Source organism: Xenopus laevis, chromosome 6S (assembly GCF_017654675.1).
Source record: "Xenopus laevis strain J_2021 chromosome 6S, Xenopus_laevis_v10.1, whole genome shotgun sequence".
NCBI classification, from domain to species: Eukaryota; Metazoa; Chordata; class Amphibia; order Anura; family Pipidae; genus Xenopus; species Xenopus laevis.
Window position 1 is genome coordinate 115,511,171 of NC_054382.1, and position 16,448 is coordinate 115,527,618.

Consider the following 16,448-nt stretch of genomic DNA (forward strand, 5'->3'; position numbering starts at 1 on the left):
GAGCTTACTCCATTTTTAAAATGGGAGAAAATGTTGTTTAAAATGCAGTTTTTAGACTATTTTTATGTCATTTGAAATACAAATTCATAAAAGTGTCTGTAAACTGTCTTTCTTTCAGTAATATATAAAAAGTGGCGGTTGAGTCGGAATTTAGGTGAATGTTTGTGAATAAGGAGAAAGTATTTTACTCCAGTTTACCACCACTTTTACTCCAAAAATGGGCTCTCTCTACTTTTGTGAATTCCCCCAAAGTGACTTGGAAAGGCATCCAAACCAAATATTTAAACCCAACAATAAATAGCCCATTGCCACCACATCTTGGTTAAATAAGTTCAATAACCTTACTGCTAGTGATGGGAGAATTTATTTGCCAGGCGCAAATTTGTGGCGAATTCCTGCAGGTCTCCGCGGTCTAAAAGATTTGCGAAACCGCCACGAAAATTCGAATGCCTCAAAAAAAAATGGACGAATTTTTCGCCATTTTGCAAATTTCGCAGGAAATTCACAAATTTTTCTGTGAAGCGAAAACGCCCCAAATTCGCCCATCACTACTGACTGCCCTTTCAGTAACTAACCCCACAGGGGCCATAGACCCAGCGTCTTTGGGCAGCACAATATAAAAAGGATTCTAAATTGTGTTTTCAATATATATTTGAGAAACTTTGAGAAACGCAGTATGTGGAGTAATGAAAAACAAAACAACAGCACATATTTTTACAATATTACTTTACTATACTCAGTGCTACACACGATTTACAGGCACAAATTAGAACAGTTTATTATAACGGATTCCCTTTGAATTGTTAGATACAATGACTGGTCTAAATATGAAATTGATCCTATTTTGGTGGAAATGTTAGAGCAGTTTTATGATACTTGCACATGGCTAGCCTCAAATGGTTCCTCACTTATGAATAACCGAGTTACCTATTAGAAATGGAATGAAAACCAATGAATCGGTTCTAGCCGGACTACAGATTTGTACGTTTTAGTGATATTGTTGGAAATGTTAGTTAGTTTATTCCTGGGGATACTGCACGGGTGGGAAGGGAATGTCAGGGGTACCTGTGAGCTGTAACGAACACATGGTACTTACAGGTACAGCTAATTTTAGGCTCCTGATGCTTATTAGTAATCCCTCAACCAGAAATACAAAGCTAAGGCCATCAAGGTCAATTCGCTGCCCCGGCTGAATGCAACTAAATAGAATGATGTGTCTGTTGACAGGTATCTCAGCTAATGCATTTATCTTATTTCAGGGAAGCTTGGACCTTACCCAGCAGCTCATTGTAACCACAGCCACTGACTCTCCCCAACCTAGTGTCACCCAGGCACAAAATTAGATTGTAAGTGCTTCAGTTTTACTTGGGGTTTATATACAATTGAGGTGACATGGCATATTTGCCAAGCACAGTCCACAAGGTGTGGCCCCTAGCAGGGTCCCCTACTAACCTCCTTTAGATCAACCAAATCTCATTATTAATTGGTTGCAATGGTTTAGTGCACTTTTTTTTTTACATGATTCCCACCAGGCTTTCCTTAAGCTCTACAGAAGGAGAGAGATGTCATTATCACCATATTGTGGCAGTTTACTTTCACATTCCTAACTTGTTAATATGTAAGGTGTTCCATCTTTTACTTGACTATAATACATATTATTGCTCTTAATCTGCAGCTGCCAACATTATATGATTATATAGAATTCATTGAGGGGGCGTGCTGAATGTCCTCTAATTAATAAGAGATCTATTATAGCACATGTACTGTGTTTCCCTTGGCTGGGCTTCTAGACCCATTCATAGAATTATAGTAAAATGGGCAAGAGGTGGGGCACCCACTTAATTCAAGTCTAGCAAGGGTATCATTGGGCAATGAAACAGGTGGCTCTTTTTTTAGCTCAAATTTATTTAAATTATTGCAGTATTAGCTTCTAATAATAATCCCTTTCAGATAGTTCATGTGTCTTGTTCCATAGGAAAAAATTAAAGTCAACATACTAATGATTCATTGGTCTTTATTTAAGTTACTACTTCCTTTGGGTTCATGCAAGCTACCCTACTCATACTATACACTCTGTAGCAATGCCCTATGTGCATACTATTAAGTACAGCTAGAGGCAGGATACCAGCATTACTAAAACTGCCGTTAACCTCCAACAGGGGAAATGTTTACTAGTAACTCCAACAGGGGAAATGTTTACTAGTAACTCCAACAGGGGAAATGTTTACTAGTAACTCCAACAGGGGAAATGTTTACTAGTAACTCCAACTGGGGAAATGTGTACTAGTAACTCCAACAGGGGAAATGTTTACTAGTAACTCCCACTGGGGAAATGTTTACTAGTAACTCCCACTGGGGAAATGTTTACTAGTAACACCAACTGGGGAAATGTTTACTAGTTACTCCAACTGGGGAAATGTTTACTAGTTACTCCAACTGGGGAAATGTTTACTAGTAACGCCAACTGGGGAAATGTTTACTAGTAACTGCAACTGGGGAAATGTTTACTAGTAACTCCAACTGGGGAAATGTTTACTAGTAACTTCAACAGGGGAAATGTTTACAAGTAACCTATAGTAGAAAATCAACGAAACTAACTGGATTATGTTTGTGAAGATTCTCATTCATCCAGGTCATGGTGTATCTATAGAAATAAGTCAAATCAACTGGACTTGCTGTGTTTTTTCTTGAAGACATTTCACCAGTCATCCAACTGGCTTTCTCAATTCAGAATGACTTGTAAATAAGATCTTTCTGGAATAAAACCTCAGATAATAACACCTCAAATCTGCCATCATGTTAATACAATTAACACCTAACTTCATGAGATCCTCGCTGATTATGATAAACAGATTATGCTGATTGGAGCAACATTTCAGGGTATTTATACCAAAAAGATCTTATTTACAAGTCATTCTGAATTGAGAAAGTCTGTTGGATGACTGGTGGAACATCTTCAAGAAAAAACAAAGCAAGTTCAGTTGATTTGACTTATTTCTACAGACTAAACCAGTATCTTGGTTGCTATGGGTTACTGGACCAGGGGCAGACTTTCCCAATGTCATTACATCACCCCCTTGTGTTCCTCTATATACAGTATGACCAGTGTCCAAGGTAGAGGTTAACAAATAAAAAGCAGCAAAACCATCTAGTAAAAAGCAGCTTCATGTAGGCAGTTAGGTGCTGTTTGTTGGTGATGGTTGCCAGCACAGATGTGTGGATGTACATTACTATACCTCACAAATACACTTTGCAAATACACAGGCCTCATGGCGATTTACACATAATGAAGCCAAGAAGAAAACACTGCAATCTCACTGGGCCCAGTTCCCCTATCTATCCCTAGATCAGGTTGTGGCACCCATGGATGAGGGTTAGAAATTCTGGACCATTAAATGTTTATTCACAGGATATTTGGTAGTGCTGTCGCTTCAATAGGGTATAACCAGGGAAAGAAATGTACTATTGCCCCAGTATCTCGGCCAATGTGTAAAGCTGCTGCTTGAAGATTCATTTTTTTTGTTTTGAGTCTTGGTTCTTCTGTTAAGCTGACACATAAGGTGGAGGAGGCTCCTTGGCTGTTCCACTCAAGCTCTCATCATAGTGGGGAAGCAGAACCTGCAACAACAAATACAACGCATTCTATTAATAAATACATTTGATTCTTATTTATGACACTGTAAATCTCTTTGAATGTTGATTGTGTCAAGTGTTAATGTGTTCATCAATCGCCTACACCTAGAACTGACCTAAATTGTGCTCAGCACAAAGGAGCAGACCCTAGCCAAAAGCCAAGAACCACATCCGCTTATATAACAGGTCAATCTTATTTTCTGCTTGTAAATTTGTGACAACCCCTAAACTTAGCTTCTCAACAGCTGCTCAGAGCCCACTGAGCATGTGAGTGTCACAGACACTTTCCAAGATGGTGACCCCCTGTGACAAGTTTGAAGTCCTGGATCATTGCTGGTATTGAGAAGCTGAAGCTTTAGGCCGATGCAATAAATTCAGTATATAAAATATGGCATTTTAGCTACATTTATTTTAGGGTTTAGTTCTCCATTAAACTGGATTACTTCCTCTATCTACCCAAGCCAGCCAAGCCTATTTTATACAACTTTTCTATTGTTCCATTGAATAGCTTCTATTGTAGCCAGGAAACACCTTCCAAACAGGACAAGAGCAACCTCAGCCCAAAGATAAGTTGTTTCCATCCATAGTGCAAAGATACCTCTCTTCCTTATACAGCCGCAGATTCCACACTACCTAATGAACTAGGAACACACCAAGGCATGATTCGCTACAGAACAGCACTTTTCTACTGACAGCATCATAGACCATCTGTAAGACATATATCTCTTTTAAAAGCCTCCAAAGCCTATAATGAGAGGTTGGGCAGTAGCAATGTTGTTTCATTACAAGAAGAGGCTTAATCAAAATTAACCAACAATTACAAGGTCGCAACAAATTCGTTTACAGCTGTGGGATGTATTCCCTCCCAATGGAACAAACTGCAAACAGCTTGATCATAAAGAAAGTCCAAGTATGTACAGAAATGATATTGAAGTAGGGTTCACTTTCAGATTTAGTACAGACGGATCCTTAGGTACCATGGCAGCCCAGTCTAGCCTTTTTGTGTTGCTTTGTAAAGAATGTAAAATATTTGGTCTGGGTTATTGTGGTCAAGTGTTTTTTTGCTTTCCCTTCTTATCTCCCATCTACATAACTTTAAGTCTGCACTAAATCCCTGGCAGCATGCCCACTTATTTATGCAGAGTAACGCAGCAGAGCTTATTGGCGCCACCTTCCAGGTCTTTGGTCTTCTTTTGTAAGGGAATGCCGTATTTGGCACATTTGCAGTTGAGCAGTCCGGTATTCGTACCAACTGTGCATGCAGTTCAGTAAATTGGTGAAGGGAGGTAAGAAGATCCAAAGTAGACTGAAGAAGACTGGAAGATGGCACCCATGAGCTCCGCTGAGCTACTCTGCATAAATAAGTGAGCATGTTGCTAGGGACACTTTCTGGAATAATGTAGGTAGAAAGCAGGGATGGGGGACTATCTCGGGTAGTAGATGGGACTTTTCTAATTGGGGGGGTTAGGCAAAAAAACAAAAATCCCATTTTTACTTTCTTTAATGAAAAAGAAACCTATCTCCAATATACTTTAATTAAAAAACGTGTACAGTTTTTATAAGAAACCTGACTGTATGCAGTGAAATTCTCCCTCCATTTACTGCTGTGGATAGGAATTGTCAGATGGTCCCTAACTGCTGAGCGGGGAAACAATCATACTTATGAACAGCAAAGGGCCCAGTGGGGTCCGAAACGTTGCCCTTACCTTGTATGTATGTGGGCTAAAGCAGGGGGAGCCCCCGCCTTACTTCCCAGCCATGCAGAACTCAAGCAGCTTTGTTTATGACGATCCCTAAGCAGCCCAGACCACACTGAGCATGTGCACAGTCTTAGTCTCGCAAAGATGTTTAACAAAGTTACAAGATGGTGACCCCCTGTGGCCAACTTTGAAAATATAAATTATTTGTTTGATTAGGCTTGTGGTGCAGTAAGTTCATGTTTATATTTAGTATACAAAATACACATTTCTAGCCTTATTCTATCTTAAACATTACATGCCCTTTAAGGGTAAGTGCACTGTGGTCTTACTACAGTTTGCTGGGGGATTTGATTTTCAATGCACTACAAACTTAGAATGCCTTTACGTGAAACGTGAGCTTACATATTTTAGCCAAAGTATGGTACTAACTCCTCATCTTTTGTAATAATTATTTTTAAAAGCAAATCGTGCACTGGCAACATTTCTCTTTCTCTTTGTGTACAAATATTGGCTTTTTTATTGTTTATAGCAGCTGGTTTATTTTTTATTTATTATATTGTTTATAACTGACCGAGCGCTGGCACAAGGGTGCTTCTGGCAGCTGGTCAATGCCACAGCGTGAGTTAGACCGATCGCTGGCAATTTCTTTCTCTGTTTCTGATATTCAACCTTACAATGATATCCGGCCTACCTGCAACCATGATGGCTGGTTTAAAGGCATGTCATGAATCACTAAGAATGGCAACAGCTACAAGAAATATATTCATTATTAAAGAGTTCACACTGAGATTAAAAATAGCTACACAGCGCCTACAACTTAACATACGCCTTGTTACTGACCTACAAAGATGGAGTCATGACGCCAAGGCGAAATTATGTGTTTAATCATTTGTATAAGGATTAACACAATGCCGTGTGTGGGAGTGGAAGGAAAGGACTGTATATTGTGACATTCTGTAGAAGAGTTGATGCTTGCAGTGATAATTTGTTATTCTTACAGGAAGCAATTGCCTGCCATAAAGAATATATAAAGAACAGAGGGGCCCTTGGGGGAATGCCTGGAGACAGACAGAAGAGTGAACAGACTGACAAGGCCTGTAAATCAAAACTACACAGGGACATTTAAAAAGGCAGAAAATGCAAAACCTTAGTTTCCAGCACCAATGAGGTAGGATTGCAGAGGAAAATAAAGGAGCGGTTATTGATGTCAGCAATCATTGACTATTACCTGCTTGACACCCCCTATTTTCCAGTGAGGTAATAAACCTAGTGATCAGCACTGAGCTGTAAAGTGCAAGAGAAACCTTTGGGACACTAGTTCACATCCCCAATAACAAAAAATAAGTTTAAGGGCTCTTACACATGAGCGTTCTGACCTGCGCTCCCCTGCGTTTTTTTGGCGTTCAGCCGCAGGGGAGCGCAGGAATAGACGCATTTTTCCTGCGTTCGGCGCCTACACGCGCCTGAGTGAGTACAGCCCCATTTCAAATAATGACTTGCGTCTATTCCTGCGCTCCCCTGCGGCTGAACGCCAAAAAACGGAACGCAGGGGAGCGCAGGTCAGAACGCTCATGTGTAAGAGCCCTTACAGCAGCTGGTGGGACACAAGTTGGATATCCTAGTGGACTAATATTCACTAATAATAATATACACATATCATGGTGGTTTTATGAACCACTAAGGGTACCCTAAGATGCTCAGGGCCTAGGGCAAAATGCACATTCTACACAACCACCAAAACACCATCCTATTTACTGTAATATACTGTATGAAGGTATATGTTACCATACAGCCTTAATACACCTTCTCTGCATATCTGTGGTAGTGTTTTGCGTGGCAAAATTATTCACCATTAAAAACTATAAACAGCGCTCATAGCAGCCACAAACAGCAAGGAATATTCCTGGTTTGTATCTGCAAACTCAAGCTATATGGCAGCTCCCACTCCTCTGTAGAATTGCACACACACACACACATATATATCTATATATTACACAAGAGTCATGAATATCCTGTAAATGATATCCTTATAAACGGTGACAAGTGATGTCATCAGTAATTAACAGTGACTAGTGATGTTATTTTTGTCACATGACTCACTAAAACTTGTGTATTATAATAAATAAAGTACCCTTGTTGGAAAATATGAGGATATTAGAAGTAGCCTTGGAGTTCCATGACCTGTATAAAAACACTTGGACTTTGCCTTCGTACTTTTATATGATCATGGACTGACTTATAATATCCTCATACTTTGCAATAGGGGCAGATTTATCAAAGTTAAAAATACTTCGAAATTTGACCATCGAATTAAAATACTTCGAATTCGAATATCAAATTCAAACTTTTTTTTTATCAAATTTGGCCATCGAACGATCAAACTAAAATCGAACGATTAAATCCTTCGAATGGAACGATTCGAGCGATTTTATCGTACGATTTTTACTTCGACTTCAAAATCTTGGAAAACTGCTGCAGAAGGTCCCCATAGGCTAATATAGCACTTCGGCAGGTTTAATTTGGCGAGGTATTAAAGTCGTCATTTTTTTATGGAGACAGTACTTTGATTATCGAATATTGAAACTATTTTTACTTCGAATCAAATTCGAAGTAAATTTGAAGTCGTAGTTTCCTATTCGATGGTCGAAGTATCCAAAAAATTACTTCGTATTTCAAACTTTTTTACTTCGAAAATTCCCTCGAATTCACTTCGACCCTTAATTCTACTTTATAGGGATTTTTAAATTGGTTGTTCACATTTTAACTTTCACAAGTTACCAGTTAACTTTTAGTATTCTACAGAATGGCCAGTTCTAAGCAACTTTTCAATTGGCCTTAATTATTTATTTTTTAATATTTTTTAATTATTTGCCTTTTTCTTCTCTTTCCAGCTTTCAAATGGGGGTCAATGACCTCATCTAAAAACAAAATCTCTGTAAAGCTACAAATGTATTATTATTATTGCTACTTTTTATTACTCATCTTTCTATTCAGGTCTCTTCTATTTATATTCCAGTCTCTTATTTAAATCATTACATGGTTACTAGGGTAATTTGGTAATTTGCTACAATTGCAAACTGGAGAAGCTAAATAACTAAAAAAAACACAAATAATAAAAAATGACAACAAATTGCACATTGTCTCGGAATATCACTCTCTACATCATACTAAAAGTTAACTCAAAGGTGAATATCCCCTTTAAATATACAAGCTTAAAAAAGGATCTTTACCCATAATGAAAAACAATGTAATTCACAGCAGTGTGTCAGTGTATGTTTATTGACAGTTTTTTGTCAATGAATGGAGGTCAGTCAATCAATGTATATACACAGGGACAGCATAGAAGTCTCATTCATTGGCAGATATCACCAACATTGCTGCATGTTCTTAAACAAACCAAGTAACCAATGTAAAGCAGACAGATTCAATTGAATGTTTCATTTCCTCAAGGGGGGTCTCCTGTTCCATACAGCTGCTGCTTTTGGGGTGCTGCTCGTCAGAAAGCTTTAGGAAGTGAAACGGCTGTTGGGAACAGGAAAAATTGCATCTCCTCTGTGAATATCCCCCACACCTCTCTGTTAATTCTACTTTAATTTGGAAGTGGGCTTAGCTATCAGCTAATACATACAGCACATGTTAAAGGAACAGTAACACCAAAAAAATGAGTGTTTTAAAGGGATGGAAATATAATGTAGTGTTGCCCTGCACTCGTAAAACTGGTGTGTTTGCTTCAGAAAGACTACTATAGTTCATATAAACAAACTGCTGTGTAGCCTTTCAAGCACAGGATATAGAGTAGATAACAGATAAGTTCTGAAGAACCCCATTGTTTACTACAGAGCTTATCTGTACATAGTTAGATCGGGTTGAAAAAAGACCGAAGTCCATCAAGTTCAACCACTCCAAATGTAACCCAGCTTCTTTACACACACACTGACCCCTCCATACACTCACATAAACTCTATATACGTGTAGGGACCCTGAGATTTAAGTATGGTCTACTCAGGCAGTCTCCCTTGTATTCGGACACCAAGGGGCAAATTCATCAAGGGTCGAATATTGAGGGTTAATTAACCCTCTATATTTGACTGGGGAATGAAAATCCTTCTACTTCGAATATCGATTAAATCCTTCGAATCGAACGATTCAAATGATTTCAATCCAACGATCGAACGATTATCCTTCGACCAAAAAAAGTTAGCCAAGCCTATGGGGACCTTCCCCATAGGCTAACATTGAGTTCGGTAGCTTTTAGGTGGCGAACTAGGGGGTCTAAGTTTTTTCTTAAAGAGACAGTACTTCGACTATCGAATGGTCGAATAGTCGAACGATTTTTAGTTCGAAACGTTCGATTCGAAATCGAAGTCGTAGTCGAAGGTCGAAGTAGCCCATTCGATGGTCGAAGTAGCCAAAAAAACACTTCGAAATTCGAAGCATTTTTTCTTCTATTCCTTCACTCGAACTCAATGAATGGGCCCCCTAAAGTGGTCCTAGTGGTTCTTTAATCAACCCAGGCAGCTATGTCCCTTTTCCTGGGTCCACAATATTTCAAGGTTTGCCCACTAGGTGGCAGCATTTAAAAGTATAAAGGGGTGTAGCCTCATGTGCTGAAGGTCTTTCCTGGGACCTCACCTCTCTGAGAGGTTGTTACAGGCTCAGGGTTACAGTGGTGGTCAAGATTTAGAAAAGTTATTTAGTGATAGTAAGTTTAGTAATAGTTGCTCTAGGAGCAACTCAGGGAAATTAGTGAACAGCTTCCACTCCAACGAGGAGAAAAAGTGGGGTTAGGACCCTGGTAGTGTGTAAACCACTGGTGCAGGGATCTCAGTGGGTAATGCATAATGGTATTATGTATTAGCACCAAGGGTTAAATGTTTTTAAGAGGTGGGGTCTATCACTATTTATGGGTGGTTAACAGGGCTGTTTCCTATGCTTCTGAGGAAGTGGCGTGAAGCCACGAAACGCGTCAAGCGTGGGGTTTTTGTTTCACTACTGCGGATATTAACTCTTTTTAATGCACTAATAAAATCAAGAGTTTTAAGACCCGAAGTTGCCTGGTGCTCAGTGAAAAATTTCAAGTTGTTACATATGTTCACGTCTTTTCCGGAGGCGTTGGTCACGTGGCAGCACAGGGATTTCGGTCGACTCCTAGCGAGGAAGAGGGCGAGTGCTCTACGCTATGTGTTGGTGTTATTGTTCTTTTAAAAGCACCATCCAACAAAGTTAAAAAACAACATACATAACGGGCATAATTTTTTGAGGACATCATTGGGCACAAAGAATATATATGCTCATATATGGCCTTTGTCTTTCAGCAGGGACCAAACATATAGGGGCAGATTTACTAAGCTCGAGTGATGGTTCGAATTTCAAAGTAAATTTTTGGGTACTTCGACCATCGAATAGGATATATTCGACCATTCAACATCGATTCTAACGATTCGAAGTAATATTCCGCCACTTTCACACATTCATTTCTATGGGATTTTTAAATGTGTATTTATCAAAGGGTGAACTTTCAGCCATTGATAAATACGCCTTACAAAATCCCATAGAAATTAATTGAGAGCTGCAGACTTTCACTCTAGTGGCGGAACTTCACTCTTTGATAAATTTACACAATGGTTTTTTTTACGTGCGATCATTTTTTTCACGCCCGACAATTTTTCTCTCCAAATGCATTTAAGTCAATGGGCGTTTTTTCTTATGGCAACTTTTTTGTCCTAATGCAATAAAGTTAGTGGGGGGTTTATTCTTATGGCGACTTTTTTTCCCTAATGCATTAAAGTCAATGGACTTTTTTTTTCTTATGGCGACTTTTTTGTCCTAATGCATTAAAGTCAATGGGCATTTTTTCTTATCACGACTTTTTTGTCCTAATGTATTAAAGTCAATGAGCATTTTTTTCTTATCACGACTTTTTTGTCCTAATGTATTAAAGTCAATGAGCATTTTTTCTTATCACGACTTTTTTGTCCTAATGTATTAAAGTCAATGGGCATTTTTTCTTATCACGACTTTTTTGTCCTAATGCAATAAAGTCAATGGACTTTTTTTTCTTATCACGACTTTTTTTTCCTAATGCATTAAAGTCAATGAGCATTTTTTCTTATGGCGACTTTTTTGTCCTAATGCAATAAAGTCAATGGGCGTTTATTCTTATGGCGACTTTTTTGTCCTAATGCAATAAAGTCAGTGGACTTTTTTTTCTTACCACGACTTTTTTGTCCTAATGCATTAAAGTCAATGAGCATTTTTTCTTATGGCGACTTTTTTGCTCTAATGCATTAAAGTCAATGGGCGTTTTTCTTATGGGTGTTTTCTCTCTGCGAATTTTCGTCACAGTTTCGCAAAAAAATCTGTACATGGTGAAATTTGTACTGCTCCCTACCTTGGGCGTATAAATGACAAGTAAAGGGACAGGTAGGGGGTGGTAGGAGGACACTTATGTCTATGACTAAAATAGTCATCAGTATTTGTGGGGGAAACAGTAGGTCTCTGTCAACTTTCACAGAGCTTTCCCTACTCCATTCTCTCCATACAGAAGGGAAGTATCTGATGTGCAGCATGTTTATTGCTAGATTATATGAAAATAAAGACTTGGGCCCCACATTGTCTGAAAAGTCCATAAGGTCTCCATTTGGAAAGCACTGCTTTATATCATGCCTTGATATCCCCTGCCCTCCTATACTGTGAAGGGTTTGGGAGGGAGGATCACATTATTATTCTGAGAAATCTTCATGAAATAATTGCGACCCAAATGTACAGAAAGCAATTTCCAGCCCATAGGAACCAGAGCAATAGCACTGATTCTGATGATTTCATGTCCCTTGGCTGCAATGTTATTATGAATCCGACTTGGATGCCTGGCAGCTAATAGCATGTTATATTATAGTTTCTGGAGGAGTTCAGAAATTGTAATGAAAACCATACATTTTAAAGTGATAGGAAGTGAAATTTTAAAGGGGAACTATCACAAAAATGAAAATGTAATATAAGCTTCCTCATACTGAATTAAGAAACTTTCTAAATACAATCAATAAAAAACTCTGCAATGTTTCTGAAATAATCAAGTTTATCTTCACTATTCCTATTTCAACGTCTGTTTCTCTTCATTCTGTCTTCATGCAGCAGTTGGGTGTCATATATTTATTGACAGTTAGATCCAATATATCTTATACGGGAGCTCCCTTTCCTAGCAGATGTATTAGAGCTCACTCAAATAACTGATTCCAGTACAAACAAAATTTAACAAAATAACTGCCTTTTGCACAAATCCTGCTTGTAGAGAGACTTAGGGGCTGATTCATCAATAGTCGAATATCGAGGGTTAATTAACCATCGATATTCGACTGGGAACTAAAATCGTTCGACTTCGAATATCGAAGTCGAACGATTTTGCGCAAATCCTGCGATCGATCGATCGAAGGATTTTTCGTTCGATCGAACGATTAAATCCTTGGAATCGAACGATTCGAAGGATTTTAATCCAACGATCGAAGGAAAATCCTTCGATCAAAAAATCACAGGCAAGCCTATGGGGACTATAGGTTTTATCTACCGAAGTAGGTGGTCGAAGTATTTTTTAAAGAGACAGTACTTCGATTATTGAATGGTCGAATAGTCGAACGAATTTTTACTTCGAATCGTTCGAATCGTTCGAATTCGAACTAATTCAACCAATTCGATGGTCGAAGTACCCAAAAAATACTTCGAAATTCTAAGTTTTTTACATTCGAATCCTTCACTCGAATTTAGTGAATCGGCCCCTTAATGTCTGGTGATTATAATAGAGTGAGTTTTAATACATCTTCTAGGCAAAAGGACTGTATATTGGATCATTCATCTGACCCCCAACTCCTGAATGAAGACAGAATATATGTGGAGAAAGGAATAGTGAACACGAACTTGATTATTTCAGAAACGGTACAGAATTTTTAACTGATTGTATTTATAAAGTTTCTTATTTCAGTATGATAAAGCTTATATTAAATTTTCATTTTCGCGATAGTTTCCCTTTAAAGATTTTAAACTTCCAACCGCCCCAGCACAGTCAAATTGGGCCACTCCAGCCAATCCATAAAAACAAGCAGAAACTCTCATTTTATTGAAAAATAATTCTAATAACAAATCCACACCACATGGGATACAGCCTGGCACATTTTGGATGCTCCCACCCATTATCAAGGGTCTCCATCCAGTAGGAGGATTGTGCCTTTCCCTGCCCAGTATGAATGACAGATCAGCTATATGTGCACAGCCAGAATGTCCCAAACCTCTAATACTTGCCTGGTGGGTGAATTAGGTACATATTGGAAGGTTGCTGAGGGTGCTGGGGATTTGTTTTTTGAAAACATTTATAGTTTTGCTGATAAAACTCTGCTTTTCTAGACTAACAGCAGCTTATCGTTTTTGTATCTAACAGGCTGGATTGACAATCTTGTTGGGAAAGAACCACATCAGCACCAGCCGGTCCCTCACAGTATGATCTCATAGTATGATCTCACAGTTGTCCCCCACACCAACAATTGGATCAGCCTGATTTGGCTCTGCACATGGATGGCCAAACTGGATAAGGATCTGCTCATTTGTAGAGCTTGCCATCCGGCGCACCTTTACAAGTATGACCAGATTCACTTTATATAATTTAATGAGACCCACGTCTGCTCTGTGTCCCACCACCATTACAAATGGCCCTATATGAACAGGTCAGGCTGATGGGTTTCTGTGTATTAATGCTGGTTCCAGCTGTCCCTGTTAGTGATGGGCGAATAAATTCGCCGCCAGCGAATAAATTTGCGAATCTCTCTGCGTCCATTTCTGGTTTTCATGATTTTTTCGGGAAAATTTCAGATTTTCACGATTTTTTTTGTGAAAATTTCAGATTTTCACGATTTTTTTGTGAAAACCTTAAAATTTTAAGATTTTTTTGTGAAATCCTTCAAATTTCACAATTTTTGAGTGAAATCCTTCAAATTTCACGATTTTTTTGTGAAATACTTTAAGGGGAAGATTTACCTAGGGTTGAATATCAAGGGTTAATTAACCCTTGATATTAAACGGCTGAATTGAAATCCTTCATAATCGAATATCGAAGTTGAAGGATTTAGCGCAATTTGTTCGATCGAACGATCGAAGGAATGATCGAACGATTAAATCCTTCGAAATGAACGTTTCAAAGGATTTTAATCCATCGAATCGAACAATTCGAAGGATTTTAATACATCGATCGAAGGATTATCCCTCGATCAGAAAAACCTTGGAAAGCATATGGGGACCTTCCCCATAGGCTAACATTGGCCTCGGTAAGTTATGGTGGCGAACTAGGGGGTCAAAGTTTTTTTTAAAGAGACAGTACTTCGACTATAGAATAGTTGAATAGTCTAACGATTTTTAGTTTGAATTGTTCGAATGGAAGTCGATGGTCGTAGTCGAAGGTCGAAGTTGCCAATTCGATGGTCGAAGTAGCCAAAAAAAACATTCGAAATTCGAACTATTTTTCCTCTATTCCTTCACTCGAGCTAAGTGAATGGGCCCCTTAATGTCACAATTTTTTAGTGAAAACCTTCAAATTTCATGATTTTTGAGGGGAATCCTTCTAATTTCACGTTTTTTGCATGAAAACGTCCAATTTGCACGATTTTTTCGGGAACTTTCCGATTTCAAATTTTTCGCCGTTTCTCGAATTTTGTGGGAAATTTGCAAATTTTTCGACGAAGCGAAACGGAAGAAATTCGCCCATCACTAGTCCCTGTTTGTTAATGAATATAATAATTCCAAATCCTTTTTTATGATGTTAAGTCAAACAAAAATAAACTTCACTTTCACTATAAAAAATTATTTAAATCTTGTTTCTTTTAGTCTTGGAATTCACAAGCACTTAAAACAGGCAGCAGATATTTTGTGGACACAGTTATTAAGACAAGCTTTAGATCTTGTTTATGCACTAAAATTAAATGTTGGAGATGGAGGGGAAATGTAAGGAATGCAGTGACATCTAGAAATTGCAGAATGGAAAGTGAAATTAATTGCCTGCCCCGCCTCTATGCCTAAGACATAGAGGGGGGGCAGGCAATATATGAGTTTATAACCAATATGGTTGTTTTAATAAAAAAAAGAATTTGGGTTTCATGATTCATTTTAAAAGGACTTGTATTATACAGATTTTCAGGTGTGGGTGACGGGTCCCCTTTAATGCACAAAAACCCATCGCATTCCATGCTGGTTCTCAGGCATTTTAACCCCTGAGATGTGTTCACTTCATGCAAACATTCTAACGCTGTTCATAACAAACTGGTCTTTGTTCCAATTTAATTTACCTTACCAATCAGTCAGGTACATATATAAATGAGTGAGAATAAATAATAAATGAATACTAAGCCATACTTGTAGTTTAATAATTCTAGAATACATTGGCGGTGTCTATTAAAGGGGAGCTGTGCCTTTAAGTTAACTTTTAGTATGTCATAGAATGGCCAGTTTTAAGCAACTTTTCAATTGACCTTCATTTTTTTCTATTTTTATAGTTCTTGAATTATTTGCCTTCTTCTTCTGACTCTTTCCAGCTTTCAAATAGGGGTCACTGACTCCATCTAAAAAAAAACAAATGCTCTGTAAGGCTACAAATGTGTTGTTATTGCTAATTTGTATTACTCATCTTTCTAGTCAGGCCTCTCTCCTATTCATATTCCAGTCTCTCATTCAAATAAATGAAAATCAAGGCAACCAGATGGCTGAAACTCAGAGCTGCTGAATAAAAAGCTAAAAAACTGAAAAACCACAAATAATATAAAATGAAAACCAATTGCTACTACTAGAGGTTAATTTAAGGTGAACAATTCCTTTAAAATGATAAATAATGTATAACTCTAAATAGAAAAGTTAATAGTATCACTTTAATATTTGTAAGGGGCAGAAGAGACTTACCCTCTATCTGTGCAGCTCCTACAAGGGCAGATTGATGCCCTCAACTGCCAGAAACAATTACCGCCGGTGTGCGGCAGACTATGGTCTGAGGGATCTGCAAGGTTTCTCTGGGAAGAGGATCCAAGAGGAGCCTGAATTTGATACCCAAAATGGAGAATGCACCATCAGAGGCTATGAAGGGCCCAGCAG

General features: G+C 38.3%; 1 protein-coding gene across 1 annotated transcript in view; it reads right to left on the reverse strand.

Annotated features, from left to right (window-relative positions):
• Positions 1-709: 709 nt before the first annotated feature.
• The window catches only part of laptm4b.S (lysosomal protein transmembrane 4 beta S homeolog), a 64,939-nt gene continuing 49,200 nt past the window's right edge, over positions 710-16,448 (reverse strand). Inside the window, exon 7 of the mRNA XM_018223879.2 lies at positions 710-3,618. Within this exon, the coding sequence (XP_018079368.1) occupies positions 3,544-3,618 (75 nt within the window). The 3' untranslated portion in view covers positions 710-3,543. The remainder of the gene's footprint in view (positions 3,619-16,448) is intronic.